This window comes from Poecilia mexicana, unplaced genomic scaffold (assembly GCF_051168715.1).
Source record: "Poecilia mexicana isolate PSO_F unplaced genomic scaffold, ASM5116871v1 scaffold_10, whole genome shotgun sequence".
In the NCBI taxonomy this organism is placed as follows: Eukaryota; Metazoa; Chordata; class Actinopteri; order Cyprinodontiformes; family Poeciliidae; genus Poecilia; species Poecilia mexicana.
The window spans coordinates 13717164-13743012 of NW_028263379.1; the positions used below are offsets into that span (position 1 = coordinate 13717164).

At 39.5% G+C, this 25849-nt stretch overlaps 2 protein-coding genes across 8 annotated transcripts in view; both read right to left on the reverse strand.

Annotated features, from left to right (window-relative positions):
- The window catches only part of med12 (mediator complex subunit 12), a 28768-nt gene extending 13801 nt beyond the window's left edge, over positions 1-14967 (reverse strand). For all 7 annotated transcript variants that reach the window (XM_088009438.1, XM_088009439.1, XM_088009436.1 and 4 more), the window contains exons 1-19: positions 14803-14967; positions 10984-11088; positions 10704-10895; positions 9320-9479; positions 9023-9198; positions 8777-8887; positions 7826-8098; positions 7567-7713; positions 6814-6913; positions 6575-6711; positions 6212-6343; positions 5181-5307; positions 4728-4957; positions 4591-4650; positions 4333-4506; positions 3123-3267; positions 2315-2433; positions 1211-1354; positions 950-1113 (exon numbers count right to left, since the gene is read on the reverse strand). In XM_088009438.1, coding sequence (XP_087865564.1) covers positions 950-1113; positions 1211-1354; positions 2315-2433; positions 3123-3267; positions 4333-4506; positions 4591-4650; positions 4728-4957; positions 5181-5307; positions 6212-6343; positions 6575-6711; positions 6814-6913; positions 7567-7713; positions 7826-8098; positions 8777-8887; positions 9023-9198; positions 9320-9479; positions 10704-10895; positions 10984-11088; positions 14803-14904 — 2798 coding nt within the window. In that variant the 5' untranslated portion in view covers positions 14905-14967. The remainder of the gene's footprint in view (positions 1-949; positions 1114-1210; positions 1355-2314; positions 2434-3122; positions 3268-4332; positions 4507-4590; positions 4651-4727; positions 4958-5180; positions 5308-6211; positions 6344-6574; positions 6712-6813; positions 6914-7566; positions 7714-7825; positions 8099-8776; positions 8888-9022; positions 9199-9319; positions 9480-10703; positions 10896-10983; positions 11089-14802) is intronic.
- A 6212-nt stretch (positions 14968-21179) lies between these two features.
- The window catches only part of LOC106920040 (ATP-binding cassette sub-family C member 5), a 37584-nt gene continuing 32914 nt past the window's right edge, over positions 21180-25849 (reverse strand). The window contains exons 25-29 of the mRNA XM_088009440.1: positions 25598-25757; positions 23817-23895; positions 23624-23737; positions 23207-23371; positions 21180-22204 (exon numbers count right to left, since the gene is read on the reverse strand). Of these exons, the coding sequence (XP_087865566.1) occupies positions 22109-22204; positions 23207-23371; positions 23624-23737; positions 23817-23895; positions 25598-25757 (614 nt within the window). The 3' untranslated portion in view covers positions 21180-22108. The remainder of the gene's footprint in view (positions 22205-23206; positions 23372-23623; positions 23738-23816; positions 23896-25597; positions 25758-25849) is intronic.

Consider the following 25849-nt stretch of genomic DNA (forward strand, 5'->3'; position numbering starts at 1 on the left):
TCCTGCATTAGAACAAGCGACAAAATGGAGATGGAAGATGTCAAATGAAATCTGGGAGAAGTTGCACCGCTTACTCAAATGGTGCTCTGAAAAACGAAAGCAGTAAAATAATATTTTGGGTTTACTTCAGGCTCGAGCCTCTAATTAAAATTAATTAGTTGGGTTGGATCAGGCTCAGACACTATGCCTATGGACTCGGTCCAGGTCGGGTTGGATTTTTTCGGTCTCATCTAAACTTTAGCGCAGATTTCTCCTCCAGATTGGAACCAGGAGGAAGTTGTGACGTTTCAGATCCCAGCAGGTGAAGCTGTCATAATTAAGCGGAGTCATTTAATTTCATGGTTCTGTCAGCGGGTTTTTTTATCCGCAGAGAAAAAGCTGTGTTCATCTGCTTGATGATGTGTGACATGATCTGGATTCTCTGGTCAAGTTGTTGAGTATGAATTAAATCGCATAAAAATTAAGTGTGACATAATAGTCCATGTCAATATTATTTAACAAATGATGTTAGAATGACGGAATATTTTTGAAGCCGTCAGTCAAAATGGCCGAGAACAAAAAAGTCTACTCTAAAGGTAATAGTTTCTACCATCCACCACTTCTGAAGCTAACTAATGAAAATACGAGAAAAAACAATTTTCTGCTTATTTTCGTTCTTCTATTTCAGCAATTCAGGAAAAATTAATTATCTACACTTGCCAACATTATAAAAAAAGATTAAAGTTGTCAGAATGTGTTTGTGCAGGAGTAACTATTTATTAGTACCCGGCTGCAACTCTAAACATCATTTTAGCTACTTTTTAAAGTTTAATAGCAGCTCTAATCCTCACTAATAACCATGTAAAAAACACATTATTTCTACTTGAATGTAAACGTTTAAAAACGTCAAATAAAATCAAAGCCAGTCTTAAAAATAAATGGAAAAGTTTGAGACTTGTGAGTGACGCACCCATCAAAAACCTGAGCCGTCTGCTCCGGGTTGAGGATGAGACAGGAGTGGTATCTCCTCAGCACAGCTACGATGCAGAGACACAGGCTGGTGGTGTAGCTGCCCACCAGGCTGGACGACTTCAGCAGCAGCTCAGCCTCCACCAGACTTAACTCGTTCAGAAGCTGCAAACACCAAGAAGTCACAAAAGTTTCAAAAACAAAAACAAGGAGGACCTTTTCTGGATTTCATCAAATTCGCCTTTACAAATGTTGTTGCTACCTGAATAGCAAAGTCGATGAGGCCACTGATGTTGAGGGAATACTCCATGAGGTCAAAGATGAACTGAATGTGCTGGACGAGGGGCAGGTGATAGGACATCCCTAAGGCAAAGCTGGTGATCTGCTCCAGAACGTTTCTGGACACCTACGCACAAACCAGACAGAAAAAAAAAAAATTGTTTAACAACAGAATAATAATTTGATAAAACAGTTCGATAAGTAAAAAATACATTTTTAAAAATTCTTGAAATTGATTTGTCAAGTAGGAAGCTGAATGATTAAAGAACCAGAAAACCTGCCTGCTGGAAAATTGCTGTGAAGCTTAAAACAAAAAACAACAAAAGAAACAATAAAATTCATCAACTTCTTGCACATTCTGCAAGAAAACAAACAGCTAAGCATCCAGAAAAAGCAAAATATGCATTTAATATAAAAAGAGCCAGGAGCTCAGCTGCACCCAGAAGGTTATTAACCGAATTTTGAACCCAAAACGGCAAAGAAGCAGCTTTTGGCCACAAGAGATGTCATGATTCTGGGATCACTGCCACCTTTACATCCACAACCTTTTTATTGTTCATGGGCTTGTATTAATCACATTGTCTTCACTTTAACAAGCTGAATGTATAAAACTATTTATACCCCTTTTTCTTTGCCACATTTCGTCAGGTTGCAATTTCAAGTCAAAATCCTAAAGTATTTCATCTATTCTCAAAAGAAATTAGATCTCGTAACTCATATCATCCAAGAGTCGTCGTGGTTTGTGATACTGTGAGCAAAACGGATCACCAAAAGCATATAGTCTTGCAAAAAATCTGAAGAGGCCTCTGACTGAAAACTCAGACACCCCTAAATAAAATGTTTGGCCACCAGTTTCCTTCAAAATTCATTTAATTAGCAAACTCCTGCTCTGAGAAATCCAACAAGGCTCTACTGCACAGTCAGCCTCCCTGACTGCAACGTAGAGCCACCTTTTGCTGTCAATTTCCATAAAGCATAGGTCACACAGAACTGTTTACACGCCCAGAATTAGTTTGGTGTTTTTCATAGTATTTCTATTTAAAATTTTTATAGCATGTTGTGACAAACTCAGCTCTGTTTTTCCTACCTGGGAGGTGACCTGATGTTGGTCAAAGTGGGAGAGGTGCTGGAATTTGGAAAATATATCTTCAGCAGTCGGAAAGGCTTCGGGCTTACTCCTCTTCCTCTTTTGTCCTTCCTCCCCACCTGTACTCACAGTAAAAAAAAAAAAAAAAGAACAAGATGAGCTAAAAGAGGCCAGCGGTGTTAGTTTCAATCCGCAAAACACACCAGTTGTAAAATCCACTCAAGCGTTTGGTCATCGTGGTTTTGATTTGAAGTTTCACAGGAAAAAAAACAAAAAACAATTAGAATAAAGATCACCAAAAAAAACAAAAGAAAGTCACACTTTTCATATAAAAAACACTGACATTTTAACTCTGAAAATAAATTGCCTTTAAAATGGTCTCTTCTATCTAAGATGATGTGGCCAAGAATGAAAATAGTTCGGGTGGGATGAAAAAACAAAGACACAATCCCTCTTCCTCTGATGATGAACAATAGGCCAGAAAACTGCAAATGGAGCAATATCGTGACAAACTAGCTTGAATTTTTGCACAGTCTGCAAACATTAAAATATAACATGTGCTTTTCCTCAGTATATTTTGCTTGGACAATTTGTCTTAAAAACAAATTAGTCTGCGAACCAAAATAATCCACACTGTTAAAGGAGACTAAGCCTTAATGTTCTCATTAAATCTGTTTTGATCCTTGAAAAGTAAATAAAATATTGCTAAAACATATTCCTAAAAGAAGATGTACAAGCTGCAAAAACACTAGTGAAGTGGAAACAGGCACATCCGTCAAACGCAAACAGACCCGGGGTTCGCCGTTACCTGTTTCTGCTGTGCTTTTGCGGTTGAGCACCTTCAAGATGTCTTTGGTAATTTTCTTGATGGTGTGTCGCGCCTCATCTCTCAGTTTGCCCACACCGTAGAGGACGACTAAACGCTGGTTGCATTCATGACTGGCACTTTCCTCCTACAGACATAAACAAAACAAAGACTCAACCGCACTGGACGCATCAGTAGCTCAGCAGCAGCACAGACAGAAACATTGTCTTTCAAAGAAAACAGAGCTGGCAGGGTGCAGGAGATAACTTTACAAATGTTTTACGTTTATATTGTTTTACAAATAAGAGCTTTTTTTTCCTGCTTTAAATGCACTGCCTAAATCTACTTCAAAAGAGTAACTAAATCCCAAATCAACTCTTTTTTTTTTTTTTTGGAGTTAAACTGAATAAATTGGTTCTTAGTGGTGCCGTCTTTGTTTCTGCACAAATTTTTGTGTAAACTTTTTGAATTCTGAAATATCTGTCTCAGTGCTGCCCTCTTTGGGTTAAACTGTGGTTACTGCAGTCAATTTTTTCCACAACGGTTCAACTTGATCGTTTTCTACATCACAATCCCGCTTTCAGGTATCAAACAAGCAACTAATGCTTCATGTGTTATCGTTAAGGTCTCCAATAATAAAGAAAAAAGACGCTGGATACTTTTTTGAAAAAATTTTACTAGAGTCTGAAAAGTCACACGATATAGCAATAAAGTTGCTAAGTTGCCTACAATGCTTTCCCTCATCCTGACCACACCCCTGCTTTAACCCACTGCTCAGACTTGGCCACACCCCTCTATGTTTCTTGGCTCCACCCACTGGTAGAAATGTTCATAATTTGTCTGGTTGGGTTTTTTACACTTTAACAAAAACACAACTTATACCAAGAATGCATCAAACAGAGTTGATATGTTTCTTAATTGCAGTTTTCTATGATGACTGAGAAGTTTAACGTTTGGGAAGATTTTACCTGCTTTTATTTTGAAGATGATCTAAAGAAGAAAGATGAATCATGTTGCTCTTGTTCCATTTTCTATTATTAAGGCGTGAAGCTCACTTTTCTGCTTAATATCTTTAATTTTTACAACTACACTAGTAGTTTAAAAAATTAAAGTTGCTACATATTTGTAATGAAATGTCCAACATCAAGTTCAGGAATCTTTTTCCTTCTGTTTTGTTTTTTTTTTTTAAAGTACAGACAGCGAGTGTCCTCACCTGTGGAATGGGGAAGTGGGTGGCGTACTGAATGTGGCGCGGTTGCTCGTACAGCTGAGGGAAGGCCGGGTCCAGGCCTTTGTCCTTGCAGCTGCTCTTACCGTCCTGCTCCTGCGGAGGTTTCTCAGGGGACGGACTCCCCTTGGACTCACAATGCATCGGAGGCGAGAACATCTACGGGAGACAAGAACCTAAAATTACCCAACTCAATCTCATCCAGCGAGGTTTGCTGATTATGGTGAAATACACATCACTTACCTCATCAAAGTTTGCACTGGAGTTGTGATCCGTCTCCATGGACTCGGACAGACCCGTATCCTGAAGGACAAACGCGGCCTGGTTACCTTTCTGCATAAATCAGCAGCTTCCTGACACAACAGATGCATGTAACTCACCTCCATCTTAACACTGCTACCCGCATCCTGCTCTTTGCGCTCTGAATCATCGGAGGGCTCGTCGCTAGGGGAACGGGGGCGCGGCAGGTGGGAGTCGGACGCCAGGTCGCCGCGGGAAATCAGCGTGCACATGTAGATGTTGTGGGAGAAGACGTCGTGTCGGATGAGCTCACAGAACAGAAGGACCAGGTTGGAAAACTCCACTCGCTCGCTCTCGTTCCCCGGCTCCGCTGTGAACGGAGAGAAGAGTGTTTGAATAATTTAATATTGACTCTCCCCTTCTGAAGCATTACGTATAAATACTCTGCAGTTTATGAAATCCTTAAAACAGGCAAAAAGGGATATTGCGTTTCTTCAAATCTTATGCAAGGATCAAATGTGATGTAACGCAGACTAAAAGCAGTCGGAGGCAATCGGAACAGCAGGGAGTAATGTGAATAAAAAGAGACTCACTAAGCGTGGGGGCCTGCGTGTCGAGGAACTGCAGCAGCACGTCCTGAAAGACGGGGAGGGTGGCGGCTGAGAGCGAGCCGGACGACACAGAGCCTTTCTCATCCACCACCTCCGACTCACCACACCTCTGCAAAACAACACAGCAGCATGATTTTAGAGTCAAAAAAAAGAATAAAACATCCCTCTGCTCACATTCCCTGCATGGGCTCACAATTATTTTAAAATCATTGGAAGTTTAAATCCACTTTAGACTTAATGACCTTGTATATATCCTCCCAAAAAGCTCGGAAATCCAAGCCAATCAGAAGAAATGATCCATTTAAATCTCCCTTTTTCCTAAACTAATTTTAATCTGAGAACAAACATATTTTCTTATCCAATTTGGGAAGATTTTCAACTTAGAGTTATGCTCATTTCATCCCTTATACAGTTAGATTCAAAATCCCCAGAAAAGCATTTGTCTACTACCAGCAGGAGAAATGGGTCAAAATGACAAAAGAGAAATCCCATTTACATTTTTGTTTTGTTTTTGTTTAGTGAAGAAGAAAGTTGTGCTCAGTTTCTTCTTTTTTGTGTCGTTTCCTTCCGTCGTTCTTGCTGCAGCGCCACCACCAGGGTTTGGTTCGCTTGACACAGTGCAGTGCGAAAGCGAACCACACCAGCTGAATACGCAACAAGTGTTGCAATTTTGGTCTCCAATCGAACAGTCAATCTCATTAGATTTACGAAAGGTTGTCTTGCAGAATCGCTCTGTATTTATTTGATGTGTATATATACTGCTCAAAAAAATAAAGGGAACATTTCACCTTAATTTTGTGTGTGGCTCCAAATCCAGGCCTCCATTGGTTAATAAATTTGATTTCCATTGATGATTTTTGTGTGATTTTGTTGTCAGCACATTCAACTTTGTACAGAACAAAGTATTCAATGAGAATATTTCATTCATTCAGATCTAGGATGTGTTATTTGAGTGTTCCCTTTATTTTTTTGAGCAGTGTATTTAGCTTTGTGGAGGACGCTGTGCCTCATACCTCTGCCTCTATCTCAGCCTGCCTCTTCTCCAGCAGCTTGGCGACCACCATGGCTCTGTGTCTGCCTGAGCGCTTGCAGCACACTGCCCATTCACACAGCAAGGTCACTACGGCGTCGTCATCAGGCGACATCTGGACACAATCGGGAGTTAAAGGCAAGGACAGACGAGAATATTTTCACTTAGTTACTCCGTCACAGGATCTAGCCGGAAAACTCATTGAATTGCTTTTGAGTTCATTCAGAAATAATGAAGTGGGCTTTAACACTGGCCATATATTTCCCATTAGTCTAAACCCCTCTGAAGAGATTTCTAGTTTTATTGCATGCATAATGAGATGCTCATGAAGGGAATCTGTTCGCACCTCGTGGCCATCTTTACTTTGGCCGGAACCAAATATCCTGTTGTACAGCGAATCCAGGGAGTTGTTAAAGTCTGATTTCTCAAAGCTGTGGTTATCCAAAACCTCCAGGGTGTGGAGAACTCTCCCAATAGTAAAACCTGGGAAAAAAAAAAAAAAGAAAAAAAGGATGACATCAGCCTGTTCTCACATGTAGAGAGATAAAACAGGTCTGCGAGGGTAAAGGAGTGCATCCGACTTACCTGCTGTTGTCTCCTGACATTTATCAAACGACCACCTGAACTCCACGGCCTGGCCGCGCTCCTTTACTTGCTCCTCGATTTCTCGCAGCTTTGCTCGAACCTGCAAAGTGGATGCAGATTAAAACATGCCAGAGGCGAGCAGACATGCAGAACATTTCTTTCTGTGAGAAATGTTGAGAATGAGAGGTTGTCATTTTTTTTCTCAAATGCTACATTATTTCTCTCTCTTTTGCTCCATCAATCCATTGTACGTTGTTTTTTTCTGCTGGTTTTAACCATTTATTTGACAACTTCATGTACATGAGTGCTATAAACTAGTAATGAAGCAATTGGATTAATCGATTATTGAAATAATCATCTAATTTAATAATCAGGTTAGTGTTAAATGGAGAATTCAGATTCAGAAAAATGTTGAAAAGACAACACAGTAATAGAAGTTATTAAGTCAAAACTGTACAAAAAATACACACTTCACATTTAAGATCAACCAAAAACACCTTTGTTGGTAAATATGTTTTACCCAAGAGGAATTTTTAGCTTCACTTCATAATAATTTTGTAAAAAAATACTTCTAAAAACCTTTTGCTATCAATTAACATAAAAAGTAATTAACAGATTAGCTCTTTACTGTACTGTACTTCACTGCAAAGTTAAATGAGTGGTTAAATGAGAAATCTACAAAATGTGCCAACTGTTTAATCCAATTAATCGTCAGAATAACTAATTACGAAAATAGTCGTTATAAATAAGTACCTGTTGTGTGAAGGCAGTGTTTCCTCCTGGCATTGGCAGACTGGAGGGGGCGATAGGCAGCAGGTCCAGCGGCGATCCGGTTTTATTTCTGCTGTCTGTTAATGAGTAATGCCACACCAAAGCACTGGGGCAGCACAGAACGATGCTCTGAAGAGACAAACACAGAGGTGGAAAGGAAAATGTAGTTACAAACAAACCAACAGACGTAAAATCTGACATAATATTGCAGCGAAATAGCAGGTGACGTGAGATGAAGCACCTGCAACATGCAGCTGAGACCAAAGACCAGCGGCCGGTGCTGCGGGCAAACGTAGAAATCTGTGAACGGCGTCTGGGCCTGGTTTCCTCCGGCCGGCTGGGAGGTCGGGGTGGTGGGCAGAGCGTTGCCTTGCTGCGTGAGGATGCCGTGCGCCGCGTGACCAGCTGCGCCGGGGCCCAGGCTGCCGTCGCTTAGCAACAGGTTGAGGCGACGTGTGCAGAAGTAAGCCAGTCTTCGTGATAAATAAGCAGACTGCACAAATTCTCCTGAGTACTGAGGCGCAGAGGAGAGATTTGCAGCATTAGCCATGGCCTCTCGGTGTCCATTAACACCAGTAAGCTTTCAAAGAAACACAAAGGGTTGCTGTGGCCCCCAGAGGGCGCTACAGCAGGGGTAAAAACCAGAACATACAGGCAAAAGTGCTGGTTCCAGTGGAAGATTGTTTCACTTACAACAAGACATTTATGCCATGCTATAAATAAATCATTTGCAACTGGAACTAGTACTTTATCACCTATATTAAGAAATTATTGACCTAAAATAATCTTGCTAAAGTTACTTATAAGTTAGCTTTGTCTTATACTTTAAAACAAAGTATGCTCATGTACAAGGATGACCAAGTCAAGGTCCAGGCTGAAATATAATTGAGAATCTGCAGCAAGAACACAATGCCTCTCCAACAATCAGACACAACCTGAAAATAATGAGGCAAAGCTGCTAGAAACCCAAACAAGAGACTGGAACTGCAGCCAATAAACATGTTTATCGTTATTTGGAATCCTTGAATCTTTTTTGTTTGAATTCAAAATCATGCAATACTTTGATTTGGTTCATTACAAAATTACCAATTAAATGCACTCAAGTATAAAAAACGTTTAAAAAAAATCTGAACATGTTTAAGGGGCACTGTGTGCCTCCTACATGTGTGGATGCGACTGCAGGTGTTTTTACCTGTAGTAAGAGGGGCAGCAGAAGTCTGAGAAGCTCGTCTTCACCTGGACGAACTTTCTCGAAACACTCCAGCACCCAGGTCAGGAACTCATGCCTGTCCAGCATGCCATCCTGCACAAAGAAACAAAACACATCAGCATTTTCTGCCAGGTTGTAAGTGTAAATGAAGTACATTTTTGTTGACTTTAGCATTACAAATAATTTAATTCAATGTGCTAAAAAGTAGCACAGAGTGTTTCGGCTCACCTGAAACATAAACATGGCGAGCTTCTCGTTGTATTCCCACTGCTTCATGGCGGTCTCCACGTCCGCGGGCATGGCTGGAAGGGGGGAGCTGCAGCCCTGACTGGGACACTGGCGGTAAAACTCGGCGATCTTCTGAAGCTGCTCCAACAGGTATTTAGTGATGATCTGGGTCCACTCTACAAACACAAGAACAAGAACAGTTTCTTCAAAGCCACAAACGTTAGATCAAATGTCATAAAATCAATTGAAAGGTAAAAAAAAAAAACAACAACAAAAAAACATAATTTTATCTCTTACCAATACAAGGATCGATAACATGCCTCTTCTTGACTTTCGTTTCTGTTATAGCTGCATGATATGCACATGTCATTTTTATCATCCACGCTGAACGCATGACAGGGACAGAGTACTTTGCAAGAAATCCAAAAACTTCCTCCTTTTTGCTAAAGATTGGTACCTGGAACAGAGACGTTACATGTGTATTAGCAACAGAGAAAATAATAAACGTTTAACATTACAAAGCAGAAAATCCTGAATCCATAAATGATTTTGCTTGCTTTCAAACGATTGTGTTATCATTTTTCCATGCAACCGGTTGGTTTAATCAGAAAATCAGAAAAACGTTTTATTTGTTATTATTCATTGTTAAAGCTTAATGTATTGTACTATAAACAAACAAACATGTTTGCACAGCTCGAGTGAAGCAAAGACAAGAGAAAGAAAACAATCCATGTTAGCAAAAACTAAACATCTACTATTTGTGAAAACACATAATGGAAAGATAATCTGGTGTGAGAAAAGACATCAAAAAGTAATAATAAAAAAAAAACAATAAAAGCTGTTGCCTTCAACAAACAATGACAGTTATTATGTCTTGAGAACATACAACAAAAATAGGCCAAAGATTTGCCTTGTAAACAAAACTGAATAAAAACAAAGCATTACTTAGATTTCTGTTTTTGTTCAGTGATATAAAAATTAAGGAAAATCCAGCTCAGCTTAAGGCATTTTTTCTTGAATCACATTCAAGAAAATGTGATTCACTGCTGGCAAAGCATTTGTCAGAGTAGCAATAAAATATTTTCTTCTAATAGAAATGTAAACATCTGGATGCAGCTGTTCAGTATAAAACTGTGACTGCTGTAATAAATTGTGAATGAGTTGCAAACCATTGTAATGTGGCTTTACTTACAATCTATAACATATTTAACATTTTAGGAAACTCGGTTGTGCTGCACCAGGACTAATTCAGCATCCAATTCAATATTCATGGCAAAGAAAGACTGGAAATGTTTCTATTTAGTAATTTTATTGCTTACAGGATAAAAGAGAAAGGAGGATTTTTAAAAATATAACCGTATTAACAAACGGGTCAAATACATAAAACTTTAAATTTACTCTGTAAAGCAGGTCAAATTACGCAGCCATGAGACTGCTCTGTCAGACTTCATTAGCTTTTCTTTTCCATCTCATCCTGCTCTGTCAAACTATTTTATCTATATTTAGACTCTGGCTTAATTAGCTTAAAAGTAGAATCGCTTGAGAGCATTCTGGGTTGTCCAGTTTAGATAAATGTCATGCACAAAGGACAAAAAAAAGAAGACGCTTAACTTTGCTACAAATACTTCTTATAAAAGCCAATAAATAAAACCAGTAAAGAAGCTTTTCTTCAGCCTCTCACCTTCTTAGCCAGCTGTGTGAGCGGTTTAGTTCCAGCTAAATCTGTGAACCAGTTGTTGATGGAGCTCTGTGACCTCGCTGTGACGAGCCAGAAATTGTCCTTCTGGTTGACCTGTGGTTTGCGTTTGCCTGTATCTGCAAACGTGTTGCAGCGCAGCTTCTCTGCGATGATGCTGCTGAAGTTTGAGCTGATCTGTGGAGCGGTGGAGAAATGGCATCATCATCAACAAATCATTAAATCACTCAGGTGCATGATTTTGACTGAACTGGCTCATAATCACCTTTGAGGGGTTGAAGTTGACATTTCTGGCGCTGCCGTGTTCGTCTCCCGACACAGCAGGCTGGTTGTTAAAGCCTTGCTTTACATTCAGAGCAGTCAACTCATCCTGAAACACAGAAACAGGTGCACATGTAAATAAACAGAAGATGTAAAAATATGTGTAAATGTGTGTCAACTGCATAAAAATCCAAACATCAGAATGGAATACCCACTTTTACAATACTTTAACTTGTAGCAAACACAAATAAAGTCTGGAAATAAGATTAAATGAGTATTCTGGTTTTGTAAAATACCCGATGAACTACTAAACGACACTGTGTTATTGTCTTAGACGGTGTTGAGGAAGAAGAAACATGGCGGCACACTAAACTCAAAATTTCTAAAACAAATTCACGCACACACAAAGCCACGTAAATGAGTCTCCAGATTAAAGAGAACGCTTTCAGTCCTTTACGAGCTATTGCACCCAACCGAGTGACAGGAAACAGCCGCAACAAGACATCTGTCAGGTGAAACGGAAAGGATTACAAATGTTCTCTAAAAAGGTAAACTGGAGTGCGGCAAAACATGGCTCTTGGAGGAACTCCCAACAAAATGAGAAGGTCGTGAAAGGGAAAACCACAAAGGAGACGACGAAAACTCAAAGCAGGTTGCTATGAAAACAGAAAATGGAAAGCAAAAATAATGCAAGCATACACTGGGTCAATAAGACTGAAAGAGAGAGTCTTGTCACAGTTTTTGCAGGACGATAAATTGTGTGAGTAATTATTGCGATTAACGATAAAGTTGTTGTTTTGAGACCATTTCCAAATACTATGAAAATTTGAAGAATTGGAAGATATTTTAAATATCCAAAGTAAAACATTACAACCCTAAAGAATAAATAAGACAGAAATAAAAACCATTTCTAACCGAAACCATAAATAAAACGGATTTTGATGTCTCTGTAAACATAGTTGCCTTTCCAAAAATACTAATCACAGAAATACTGTTTCTGTCTTAAGAGCTCGTTTTAATTCATCGTGCAATCAACTACTTAAAAATAATTCATTATAAACTCCTAAACCCTAGCGCAAACTAGCCCTTCAGTGTGGTTGTGGTTTACCCAGAAATTTGATTAAAATTGAAAGATGCAAAACGGTTTTGTAGGCTAGCAGGTCGGATCACCGGACAGACAGACAGACGGACGGATGATTAGGGCAGAAGAAAGGAAAGTTAAATCCCATGGAGAAGTAGGTCACAGTGACCTGAAATGTCAATAAACTAAAAAGCTTTACGGGTCCCGATAAGTGAATTTTACATTGATAGAAACCAGATTTTAACACAAAGACGGGTTCAGACTGAAATGTTCCATCTTCTCCTTTTGTTAGTCTCAATGGTGAAACAAAGCAAAAATAACTATGATTAATTGTGATGATTCTGGTTCATAGTTGCAGAGCTTTTCCTCCGCTTGGTTTGAAAAATTATAGATGTCATTTGTTGTAGTTATTGTTTGATTCAGTTTCCCTTTTACTGAAACTTTAAAAGGCTATTAAAGGTTGCAATGTCTGGACTACATTCAATCATAAGTTCAAAATCTAAAATACAGATAAAACCTAAACTGGATTGCTTTATATACCCAATATTTGATATATGAAACTTTTGTTTTGTTTGTAAAAACACAAAAACAGCATTCCCCATATTGTTTTAGCAATTAAGCACATCAAAGACAGAGAGATGCCTAAAACTGAAACAAAAACTTAAAAGCCTTTCATTTATGGTTTCATTTATTAAGGAATACTAACCTTCCTTTATGTAAAAAGTAGTTGGCCCATTTATTAAAATATAATATGACAATAACCCACAAATGTATTTGTTTCACTTTCCAGTTTCTGAGGGTGAACCAGGCTGTCTGTCTGTAAAAACCACCGCTGCCCAAGACACAATGCCAAAAACTATTGGGAGGCTTTAAACTCAGAACAAGAAGGAGATGTGCTTTGCTAAACCCACGAATCAATAATTGCATAAACACCAGAAAGTCGGTAAATTGTTAAAGTAGAAATCCGTAAACACAGGGAAGTTTCTCAGTCTACACGCACATATGGATTCTTGTAGTGACGGCATCTACAACGAGGAATGTAGATGCCGTCACAACGCTCAGGTATGTCAGTATGCAGCAGAAGGCTACATATCTCAAGTCTGTTGTTGAGAAAGTCATCTCTTCTGTTGGGGTAGCAGCATCAGAGCCAGGGATTTAAAAAGCAACCCGATAAAGAAAGCTGGTTCTGTTCTGTGGACGACTATGTGGACGAAGAAGACGAATCCTTCTTCGTCTTCTTATGACGAAGAAGGATTCGTCATAAAAATCAAGTAAATTATAGAGTATTCTCTTCATGAGACTGTTATACAACAACAAAGTGTCTTTCATCAGAGGCTTCTTCAAAGTCGCTGCAACACGGACCGCTACAGGAAATCCTTCCTTCACACAGCCAACAGCATTGACAACAACTCTATGAAGAACCTTAGATAATATAAGTTAAAACCAGAGATTAATAGTACATTCACATGAGTAACTTTATTTTTATTATTATTATTACTCTTAGGAGTATTTTAATAAACCATACTTTTTACTTTTACTTAAGGAATATTGTCACAAAGTATCGTTTCTCCCACTTAAGTAAAATTTCCAGACACTCAGCCCATTGGTAGAAACTTCACTAAATAAAGCAAAAATGTTTAAAATAAAAATACACCAGAGGCAGACACACGCCTACAGTGTACATTAATTTGGGAGCCATTGTTTGTTTAAAACCTTTTATGTTCTAATGTTTTTTTATACTGAACTTTTTGCACCATTCGCAGGCCGAGAAGTTATAACAAACAGTATACTGTCACTGGAAATGGGTTCCAACATACACACAACACCTACAAGAAAGTATGAATTTAGTAGGTTTTATATTTTAAAATGTTGATTTAGAAAAACGTCCCTTCTGTCTGAATCAGTTATTCTGTAACTACATTATTTGTCATTATTAGTCATTTTGACATTTAAAATACCAGAATCTGTAAATAACTTTATATTTTTGACTGATGCCATTATGAAGTATTGAGTCATATGTTCTGATCAGTTACTCAGTACTTGAGTGTCATATTTTAAAAAATACGTGTTTACTTCTGAGTAATGTCTTTAACGGGATTTTTCTTTAATTTTTACTTGAGTAAAATATGTTTAAGTAGCGCTACTCTTAACTTGAGTACAATTTCTGTATACTCTCTTGTTGACTCTCTCGAACATTTCCAGTTCCCTTTGGTATTAGTAAAGTATTTTGGAGTTGAATTGTATCAGCTTAATATCAGATTAATAGACTGTACTTATCATCCCAGGGAATAAATTAAACTTGACCACTTATTTTAAACATGCTCTGAATATTTTAAAAGGATTAGATTAGCAAGTTCAGCTAACGTCATTGTGTAGCAACCAGTTAAATAACCCAAACAAACAAGTCAGACAGAATTTAAATAGCCGACGTTTTCCGTTTTGTTCCACGAAACAGAAGAAATGTAGCAGTTTATACCCATATCTGTTAGCTGAGGAGCTAGCCCAGCTGGACTAGTCGTGACAGCAGCGGGTTGTTTTTCCCAACTTAAGCCGGACAGAGCTGGTTAACAAGCTGCCAACCAGAAGCTGCTGCTGCTCATTGTTACTGCGAGGCCCGAAACGTCTGCAGGGCTGCTAAACAGGCTAGCAGCTGCTAGCTAGCTCCGCTGCTCTGTTAGGGCATTTTATTTCACTAAAACATTGATCCTGGGCTTTTATATCCCACAAAGCAGCGGTCCTTACCTCTTTTTGTTTTGGATCCTGGGGATAGACGTCTGGAGGGCCGAGGCGGGGCCGCTTTAAAGGCCGGTGTTCGTAACTTAAGATCCCGAACGCAGCCATCATCCAGCGGCATCACAGCCAGGGCTTTCCACCTCCCCAGCAGCAGCAGCCTGAGCACCGGGCGACAACAAGCAAACGAGCTTCCGGGATGCTTTCAAACGCCAACTTCAAAATAATAGCACATAAACATGCACTTACTGCATGTTTATGTGCTATAAGTGCACACAAACATGCTCTTATAGACCAGTTATTTGCGTTATGTTAGACGCAAATAACTGCGTCTAACGTAATGATATTTTCCAGATTTGTTTACGTCGATAGGCTATTAATCTGAGATTAAGTTGATACAGATTAATTAAAAAATACTTTCATTTTTTTATATAATTTTTAAGTATTTTAAGTATTGATGTAAATTAAATGTTGAGTATACATAAATTGTACCCAAGTAAGAGTAGCACTACTTAAACACATTTTTACGCAAGTAAAAGTAAAAATAAAAAAAGTAGTCATTCAAGAAATTACTCAAGTAAGAGTAAACAAGGATTTCTTAAAAAAAACTACTTGAGTACTGTAACAAATTTTACTGATAACTTCAGACATCACAAAATAACAGATTCAGGTAGAAGGAACACTTCACAAAAATTAACATTTTAAAACATAAAACTTACTAAACTAAGTACATAGAGTACAGTAGGTATGGATACAGGATGTAGTCCTTCCAGAGAAAACATACTGCTTACTGTATCTTCTTGACCTGTAAATGGCAAAATACTCAGCAGATATATAAAAAAAATAGAAGAACAACAATATTTGTAAACAAACAAGAGGTCCCACCTGTTTGTGTCTGCTTCTGGTGAATTTTTGGTTTAATCAAGTTAGTTATTTGCTTAGTGAAGTTACTCAGAGGTTAGGCTGTCCAGAAGGTTTACTCAAGTAAGTTTAGAGATGCTCCATATATTAACCAACAAAAAGCAATGTATAAATTAAGGAAATGCAAGAAGAATATTGTTTGGGTTTCAAAATATACAAAAATGTGCATTCATCCTTCTCCCAACGCCCCTAAATACAACCCAGTGCACCCACTTGCCTTCAGAAAACATCTCATTAGCAAATAAAGTGCATATGTGTCTCATTAAATTCTATTCTAAATGTAGGTGTTCTGTGAAGGCACTGTATAGATTTGTTAGAGAAATCTAGTGAACAAACAGCACCATCAGGATCAAGGAACAGCAGACTGGTCAGGGATAGAGCTGTGGGCACTTTATCCCTGAGCAGAATCGGATTATAAAACAATATGCTTCTCCTTTGAACACATCATGGATCAGCCCTCAATCCATCATCTGTAAAAGCAAAGAGCACCTTAACTGCAAACCAACAAGATAAGACATTGCTCCCTGGAAGAAACTGACAAGCTGACCAAATAGATCAGTAATCAGAGAAGTGGCCTAGAGGCCCATAGCAATCCAGTAGGAGAGAGAAGAGAGTCTTTTGACAGGATCATTATTGGTTATGCATTCTACCAATAAAAACACAGTATGAGGAAAGCTGTTGTTGAAGGAAGGAACTACAAAAGTCTCATTTTGTCACAAGCCACAGTGATTTGTGGAGCGCATGATTCATAATTCTCTTCCACCCAGTTTGTGGATGTCTGCAGGCGATCCAGAATTACCTTTGGCTTCTTGGCTGCTTCTTTGATTGATGCTGGTCATGTTTTGGTAGGTTTGCAACAATTTTTCCATTTTCAGATGACAGACTAGTAGTTAGTGTTCTTATGATTAAGAACTGCGATTTTGTTTTATAACCTTTTTTTGCAACAATTTGTTCCCTGCCTTGTCTGCTGCTTCTTGGTCTTCATGTTGATGTTTGTTCACGCAAGTTCTCCAACAAATCTTTGAAGCCTTTACAGAACTGATGTAAATTACACACAAATAGACTCCATTTACTAATAAGGCACCACTGGATTTCATTTATTTCAGAAAGCTTTTGAAAACTATGGTTTTGTTTTCCTTTCACTTCATAATTGCACTCCATTTTGTGTTTATCTATCTTGAGTTATCAGATAAAATCTTAAATCAAATGTATTGAATTGTGGTTGTAATTTCACAAAATGCAAAGAGAAAAAGGTATCCGGTGAATGAATACTCATATATTTATGCAGTATATTTATGCATCGAACAGTTACATTGTTTTTTCCAAATTTTGTAGTTTAAAATTTTGTAGTTTATATCTTGTCCTTCATAAAGTTTAACTCCAATGTATTTCTGTGTGCTCTAAACCTTTGACTATTTGCAAGAGGGAAAATGAGAAAGGAAATGCAAATTCAGTTATGTAAAATGTGTAAAAACTATTCCCGTTGTAGGACACGAACAGAAACTATAAGGGGAACATGTTGTCTTTAGAGAGCCCACTTACACTGTTGCGAGTGATTCCAGTTTTTATAACCAGTGTAGTTACAGGGAATCCCACGTTTATCCCTTACTGCACTGTGGAGAAGCCATAAAAAACGTTCCCTTGTGTGTATTCTGTGAAACATTTAGAGGACCTTCAGGCAAATTTGCCAAGGTTCCTGAAAGATAATTTTTAAAAACCCTGAAACACCCAGAGGGAATTGTTCAAGGATTGGCCTCAAAAAGGAATCTTTCCTGAAGGGTACAAGAAGGTTTGAAGATTATTCAGAGTAACAGAAGAAACTCTGGGTCCCCAGTTCTGGTGTTATTTTGCTTTAAATGTTTACAAATCAGTGTGGTTATTCCAAAGAGAATTATATTTAGTCACAGTGGATGATTCTTGGTGACAGCTTGGTCTGTTTCCACCCTCTTTAGCTTTGAGTAAGCCTGAACTGTTTAACAAGATGTATGTGTAAGCTGTGGACAGTCCCAGTAAAACCACAGCAGTTTCTCTGGAAACTGCATTGTGTTTCTGATTTGCACCTGATGTCTTGAACATCTGCAGCAGTTTCACTTACGATACAAAGAAGAGACTTTTGCATGTAAAATTTGGCAGGAAATTAGAAATAAAGTTCAAAAACGTACTCTTACCTAAGGCAAATGTACTTTTTTCATGTCATATTTTGCTGTCATCAGTAAGGCTTCAGTGTGCTGCACTTTGTCTTTTAAACACACACAGGAAAGCAAGAGTACCTCTTTCCTATACATTTTCCACTTCACTGGTTCTGTTTGCTTGTGTTGGTTTTTATCACATAACTGATCCCTACAACACGGAGGCTCCTATCACCTTGTTTATTCTTCGAGCCTTACGTGCTCAGGCTGCCAGATTACATAAAGTGCTTTACAAAACCATTGACTCCTCTTTAATGCAACCGCAGAGTTTCATGTATTTTTTATGGTTTTATGCAAAGGACTGACAGAAAGTATTGCTCGGTGCTGAGATCCAAAACTTCTTTTTTAAGAAGAGAGAATAAACATCTCAGAGGTTAAGCATGAGGTCTAGGCAGGCACACAGGTACCAACGCTGTTGCTGAACTGCAGAGTTCCTTCAGTGATAGACTGCTGCATCCTAAGTGCAAAAAGGAGTCTTAGAGGAGACCCTTCCTCCCAGCAGCTGTCAGACTGCAACCATCACTGCTCCCAACAAAACCAATATGTATTTTAAAGAACATTTCTGCTATTATTGTACACCTGTATTTCTGCATCAATAAACTGTATTGTAAATTGTAAATAGTCTGTCATTTTCGATATTCAATACACATGCACAATATGAACATTGTTGGAAAAGTGATCTGACTCAGTTGCACGTCCAACGGATCACAAGTCCAATATTTTTATTTCTAACAAATGCACAGTATTTTCAGTATGTTATTGTTATTACTATTATCATTGATATTGCGTTTCAAACGTTATGTGAACCTTTATATCTGATGATGCTGTAACACCAGAAGTTCCCCTTTGCAGGACAATAAAGGCAGTTTCAGTTTTATTCTTATATCGACAGGTTAGTTCAGCAACATTTGTTTTTAAATGCACCATGCAAATGAACCCTACGTGACTTGTGTTCACATTTCCTGCTTTTGCTTGCAATGCCAGGAGTAGGTGGTTCACTAAACAATGAATTAAATGATCTGTGAGGTTAAAGAGCTTCAGGAAATTCTGGATTTTGACCATTTTCTAAACCTATTCAAAAGCCACTGATGCTTTAAATCACAATGTTGGAAGTTTTCTGCTGCAGGAAAGGACTTCCAGTCAGACAGGTCATGCAGTGCAGATGTTATTACTCCTGGTGTTGATCTCAAGGACTGAACAAGTGGATTTCTTGGTTTAGCGGTACTGAGGAGGGTGTGAGCAGATCCTTGTCAGTCAGAGTCTCCTGGAGATAAGGGTTTTGCACTGTTAGACTTGATTGCTACAAGTTTCTGATCGTGTTGCTCTTGTTAGTGTTAGCTCTACCCTTGCACTCAGACTGTGAAGTTTCTGTTTATTCCTTCAGTTATCTTCCTCGTTAAAAGGTGGTGTCTGAGTGTAGGTTACCTATTGAGATGAATGTGAGCTCTTCACGCATTTATCTTTTCTTACCCACAGGTACAACCGTATCATATCATTAAACAAAACAATAAAAAAATCACAATAAAATCACAAAAAGCCAATGTATTTACTGTATAATTGTGAAGGGGAAAGAAAATGATACATGGTCTCCTTTTTTCATCCATCCATCCATCCATGTTCTTCCGCTTATCCGGGGTCGGGTCGTGGGGGCAGCAGCTTCAGAAGGGAGGCCCAGACTTCCCTCTCCCCAGCCACTTCTTCCAGCTCCTCCGGGGGAACCCCAAGGCGTTCCCAGGCCAGCTGAGAGACATAGTCCCTCCAGCATGTCCTGGGTCTTCCCCGGGGCCTCCTCCCGGTGGGACGTGCCCGGAACACCTCACCAGGGAGGCGTCCAGGAGGCATCCTGACCAGATGCCCAAGCCACCTCAACTGGCTCCTCTCGACGTGGAGGAGCAGCGGCTCTACTCTGAGTCCCTCCCGGATGATCGAGCTTCTCACCCTATCTCGAAGGGAGAGCCCAGCCACCCTGCGGAGGAAACCCATTTTGGCCACTTGTATCCGTGATCTCGTCCTTTCGGTCATGACCCAAAGCTCATGACCATAGATGAGGGTAGGAACGTAGATTGACCTGTAAATCGAGAGCTTCGCTTTTTGACTCAGCTCTCTCTTCACCACGACGGACCGGTACAGTGCCCGCTTCACAGCAGAAGCTGCTCCCAACCTGTCGATCTCCCGCTCCCTTCTTCCCTCATTCGTGAACAAGATCCCCAGATACTTAAACTCCTCCACTTGAGGCAGGACAGGACGACCCCCCTGACCCAGAGAAGGTACTCTACCCTTTTCCGGCTCAAGACCATGGCCTCGGATTTGGAGGCACTGAGCCGCTTCACACTTGGCCGCGAATCGCTCCAGCAAGAGCTGCAGATCACGTTCTGATGAAGCCAACAGGATCACATCATCCGCAAAAAGCAGAGATGCAATCCTAAGGCCACCAAAACGGATACCCTCAACATCTCGGCTGCGCCTAGAAATTCTGTCCATGAAAGTAATGAACAGAATCGGTGACAAAGGACAGCCTTGGCGGAGTCCAACTCTCACCGGAAATGGGCCCGACTTACTGCCGGCAATGCAGACCAGACTCCGACACCAGTCATACAGGGACCTGACAACCTGTATCAAAGGGCCTGGTACCCCATACTCCCGTAGAATCCCCCACAAATCCCCCCTAGGGACACAGTCGAATGCCTTCTCCAAGTCCACAAAACACATGTAGACTGGTTGGGGAACTCCCATGCACCCTCCAGAACCCTGCTGAGGGTGTAGAGCTGGTCCAGTGTTCCACAACCAGGATGAAAGCCACACTCCTCTTCCTGAATCTGAGGTTCAACTATCCGACAGACCCTCCTCTCCAGGATCCCTGAATAGACCTTACCAGGGAGGTTTAAGAGTGTGACCCCCCTGTAATTGGAGCACACCCTCCGGTCCCCCTTTTTGAACAGGGGGACCACCACCCCAGTCTGCCAATCCAGGGGAACTGCCCCCAATGTCCATGCGATATTGCAGTCGCGTGAGCCAACACAACCCTACAACATCCAGAGCCTTAGCTCCGTATCACAGAGGACTCTGCTAGATGTTCCCAGCAGACCCTCACTACACGTTTGGGCCTGCCAGGTCTAACCGGCTTCCTCCCCCACCACTGGAGCCAACTCACCACCAGGTAGTGGTCAGTGGACAGCTCCGCACCTCTCTTCAAAATGTTTTTGTACAGACATTAAATTACACCCAAGATTATCATACTGTAAAAAAAAACAAAAAAAAAAAAAAAACAGTGGACACTCATTTATGTAAACATTTTATTTAAAAAAGCATTATATTAAAAATCTGACATTTAACAAAATTATTGCAGCATTACAATCTCAAGTGTATAAAGGCAATCTTGAAAAAGTATTATTGCACTTTTCCTGATTGTTCAGCACATACTTTACTATAAGGCAAATGTCTAAAATCCTCCGGCTTGTGAAAACATTACGTACGGTACCTCCAGCCTACAACAAACGCAATAAAAAGGTGCAGATTTTAAACTCCAGCATTTGGAAACATTAGCTCAGTTCAAATCACAGTACTGTACATGAAAGTAGTCATAAAAAGCATGCCGACATGGCTGACTCCTTCATAAAACCTGAAAGTGTTAACAGTACAAGGCTAAAAAAAACAAACAAAAAACTAAAATTACACCAAAAAAGATTCCTATTTTTATCAAACAGTACCTGATGGGAATGAAAAACAGGTGATTTTCGCTGAAACATGGTCTCAAATATTTAACAAACTAATACATTCCTGGAAAACATACGGATGAAACATGAGATATTACTTTTTTCTCTGGTCAATGTGTACATTCCTGCTCTCTGAGGTTTGAGTAACAAAACAAAACAGTAAAACTCTGATTAACCGACCTCCAAAGAAAAAGGAAGCACCACATCAAACATAAAGTGCTATTGTCTGAGTTAATTATTTGGCCTTGACAGCAACAAACAGCCAGAGTTAGCTGAATCCTAATTTGTATACTGATACTTGATGAGCTTAAGGTTTAAATATAGTCCTTGGGTCTTTAATGTGGCAAATAACAGACAGTGTTACTCAGAGAACTGATATCAACCCATTATTTTCCTTCACATTATGATTGTGTGTGTGTGTGCATTTGCCATGTAAATGATGTATTTGCATATATTTTCAGGATCACGGCTGCCGTCTTCAGAGTGTATTTTATTTTATCTGCTTTGGCTGCTTTCTGACGCCTCTATCATGGCTCGAAATCTTGAGTTTTCATTTGCGAGCAAGGCTGCCGGCGAGTCGAACTCCAGAATCTGTGGGCAGGGAACAGATAAGACACGATCAGTGTCAGTGAATTACATCTAGACTCACTCGGTATTGAAACCTTGTAAGAAGTGGAGTAATAAAAAGAATGAATATGTCGAAATTATTCCTTGGTTTTGTTGAATTTCTTTTAGTGTATATAACATATTTTTGGATTTTCCTTTGAGACTCAGACAGGGAGAGTTGATACAGCTCAGTTTCTAATAATGATTTTCTGGACAAAGGTTTGCATGCACACATCATCATCGGCAGGAGTCCCTGACAATTTGGGGCTTTTAATTGCTTGAACTATTCTTTAATATGAGTATTATAAACAAGAACTCTGTGAATATAAAATATATCCATTATATTTTATTTTATTCAATTCAACTCAAATGTACTTAATATTTATTCCAAGCGTAACTCATATTATCCAAGTATCAAAGAGTTTTGGATGTTGATGTTGTGGCATCACCATCCACAACTCTGGCAGCAGAATCTTTGGTAGCAGTCAGTGTTGCAACAAATCTGAAAAGGCCTCTTACTGAACATTGTTTTTGTATGACAGTCTTCTGACTATCATGACATGCTAATAGCTCAAAATCCAGGCAGGGCAGTAGCATGGCCTAGATGACTCTATGAGTTGTTGGAAAGCTCAGCTGATCGCCTCATTTATTTTTGCTGCTCCTCTTTAAAGAGTGACTAAACTCCCAAAGAATTTTTTTGCAAATACAGTCTAAATTGGTTCTTAAGGTTTCTATCTGTATGTTTCTGTGAAAATTTCGACTAGTTAATCATTAAAAGCTGTCTAGAAACAGTAAAATATCAAAAACATATTCTAGTTTGTACCAAAAATTATGTTCTCAATAAACCAGTAATCACATTTGGACGTTTCATGTTCTCTAAACGCTTCACAGGTTGTTTTCAAGCAGAAAAAGAAACAACTTTCTACGCATCAGGTCTAAGCCACAGCGCTGCTTCAGTTTGTAAATGCGCTTCGCTTTTCTACCCACCTGGCCGCTGTCCAGGACCATGACCCTGTTGCAGCTCAGCACTGTGTTGAGACGATGTGCGATGATGAGAGTTGTGCAGCTGTTGAACGCGGTGCGAATCGTCTCCTGGATCAGACGATCTGTCTCCGTGTCGATGGCCGCCGTAGCCTCGTCCAGAATAAGAATCTGAAAACAGTTTCAGAGCGAGAGAGAAACAATGAAAGCTGCAGCTTTAAACAGCTATTCGTCACCTGTGCCTTTATACATTGATAATGATGCAGTTAAGGTGGCCAACACTAGGTGGCACTGGTATCCCATTGAAAACGAGATGAAAGGAGGCTCTTATTTTCTCATTAACTGAACCTGAGGAGATATTTGCTCATCCAGAGAAAAAGTTGAGGATGTAAATAAAAGATGGCAGCACAATGCAATCGGCACCTTGCTGTTCCTCAGGAGGGCCCTGGCTACACAGAGGAGCTGCCGTTCTCCCACCGAGAAGTTCTCCCCGTTCTCCGTCACCTCCGAGTGGAGGGAATGAGGCAGCTGGCAGACCTGTGGAGGGTCACACAGCAGCCAAACTGTGAGGACAGGCTTTGCGTGCAATCTGCAACCTGTTGATCAAATAACTTACCATTTCTTTAATGTGGGTTTTCTCAAGAGCTTCCCAGATCTGCTCATCAGTGTATTGATCCCACGGGTCTAAATTGCTCCTGGGGGGGGGAGAGAAATCATAACAGAGATGAAATAACTTCACATTAATGCATCAAATTCTTTCAGGAAACCTTTCGGTATCTAAAATTGACATTACAAGTAAACAGAAAGATGTTTACGCATAATAATGATCCTGCATTTTGTATATAAAGGAGATCGAAGTTTATTGCTTCCTGTTTGCAAAGGCATTTTTAAGTGACATGAATCTCCACCCAGTTTATCAGCTTAATTGGATTCTCTTTGCACCAGTTTTAATGAATATTTTTCTAAGTTGCCGCTGACATACATTTTGCAGTGTAATTATCCACAGGCTGTAAATTCTGAAGCGTTAGGAGGCCTATAAACAACAGCAAGCAGATCTTATGTCTGCCATTACCTGAAATAGTTTTTACTCCTCCCATCTGCCCTCCCAAATGTTTACTCAGCCAGAAACATACAAACACGCTGCAGGTTTCTGTTCTTGCGTTGCTCTTTCCTCTCTGGTTAAACTGCCGTTTTAACCAATTTTCAGCTTAAAGGTCAGACTCTGCAAGTATTACAAATGATCAATCATGTTTATATACTGCATATTGAGGTGCTTCTCAATAAATTAGAATCATTTTTAAAATGCAATTTATTTCAGTAAATCAACTTGGGATGTGAGACGCATATTTTATAAATGGTTTCATTACATTCAGAGTAAAATATGTCAAGCACTTATTTCTGTTTGTTTTGATTGTTTTCACTTCAAGGCAAATAAAAAAAAACATAAATAATAAATAAATTAGTTCCTGAAAAATGTTAGTCATGTTAAAGTCTAGAGTGGCGATGGTCATCTCTGGTCCTCACTTCGTCCTGGATGTTTTAGTTGCTTCCCTGCTGCCACACCTGACTTTAATTAATCTGCAGCACTTGAGGAGATGATGCAATCATTAAAATCTAATGTACTGGAGCACAGACGCACCGAAAACAATGCTACAAAATTTGTAAATAAACATGTTTTTTTTTCCTCACTTTTATTCAATATTCAATTATTATTACATACTAGAATAAATGCTGCTTTCTTTTTCTAGCTGGCCTTGAATTCTTAGGATTTTCTGCAGTAATGTCCTCCACTTCAATCTTTTTCTGTCAGAAACTTTCCTATTTTGCGCTTGCTACACTAGCTTGAGAAGCAAAGTTTCTTGATAAATTTGACTGACAGCCAATCAGAAAGATGAGCACAGAAAATAACATTTCATTAAAAGTTATGGGCAACATGTGAAAAGCTCCGCCTTTCTGGTTGACTTAAAATTAATACAGTTTAGGGATGATGTGTAGATTAATTTTGGATGAACCGAATAATTATTTGATAGCACACTCCAGCCTCCTGAGAAGTTGTGGGTAAAACATTCTTACGAACAAAGGTTGTTTTTTTCTTTTTTACCAGAATATATATATTTTTTGTACAGTTTTGGTTTAATTATAAATCTGAGGATGTTGTTCCTTCAGCAATTGACATTTTTTTGAGTCTGTATGCGCCAGCTAAGAATTAATCGATTACTAAATTAATTGACTATTAATTCAATAACAGACTCATCACAATTAATCTGATTCATCGCTTCAGACGTAATCGGAAGTAATTGTTTTTTTGTAGGGTATTTTTGATCAAAACCCATTTTACAGCCCAGAACGGAGCAGGAGTCCCACCCACTGGTGATAAAGTAATAGTAACTGGATTACCTGACGGTCCCAATAAAGAGTACTGGCTCCTGGGGAATGATGGCCAGCTTGCTCCGCAGGTCATCCAGGCCAATCTGTGCAATATTGATCCCATCAATGACTATGGAGCCTGCGCTGAGCTCCACGAGCCTGAACAAAGCCACAGCCAGAGAGGACTTCCCTGCAAACACACACACGAAAAAAGATGCTATGCCGACAAATGTGGACATGTTGAAACAGAGACAGTAAACGTGAGCTGGAAACGCTGCTGGC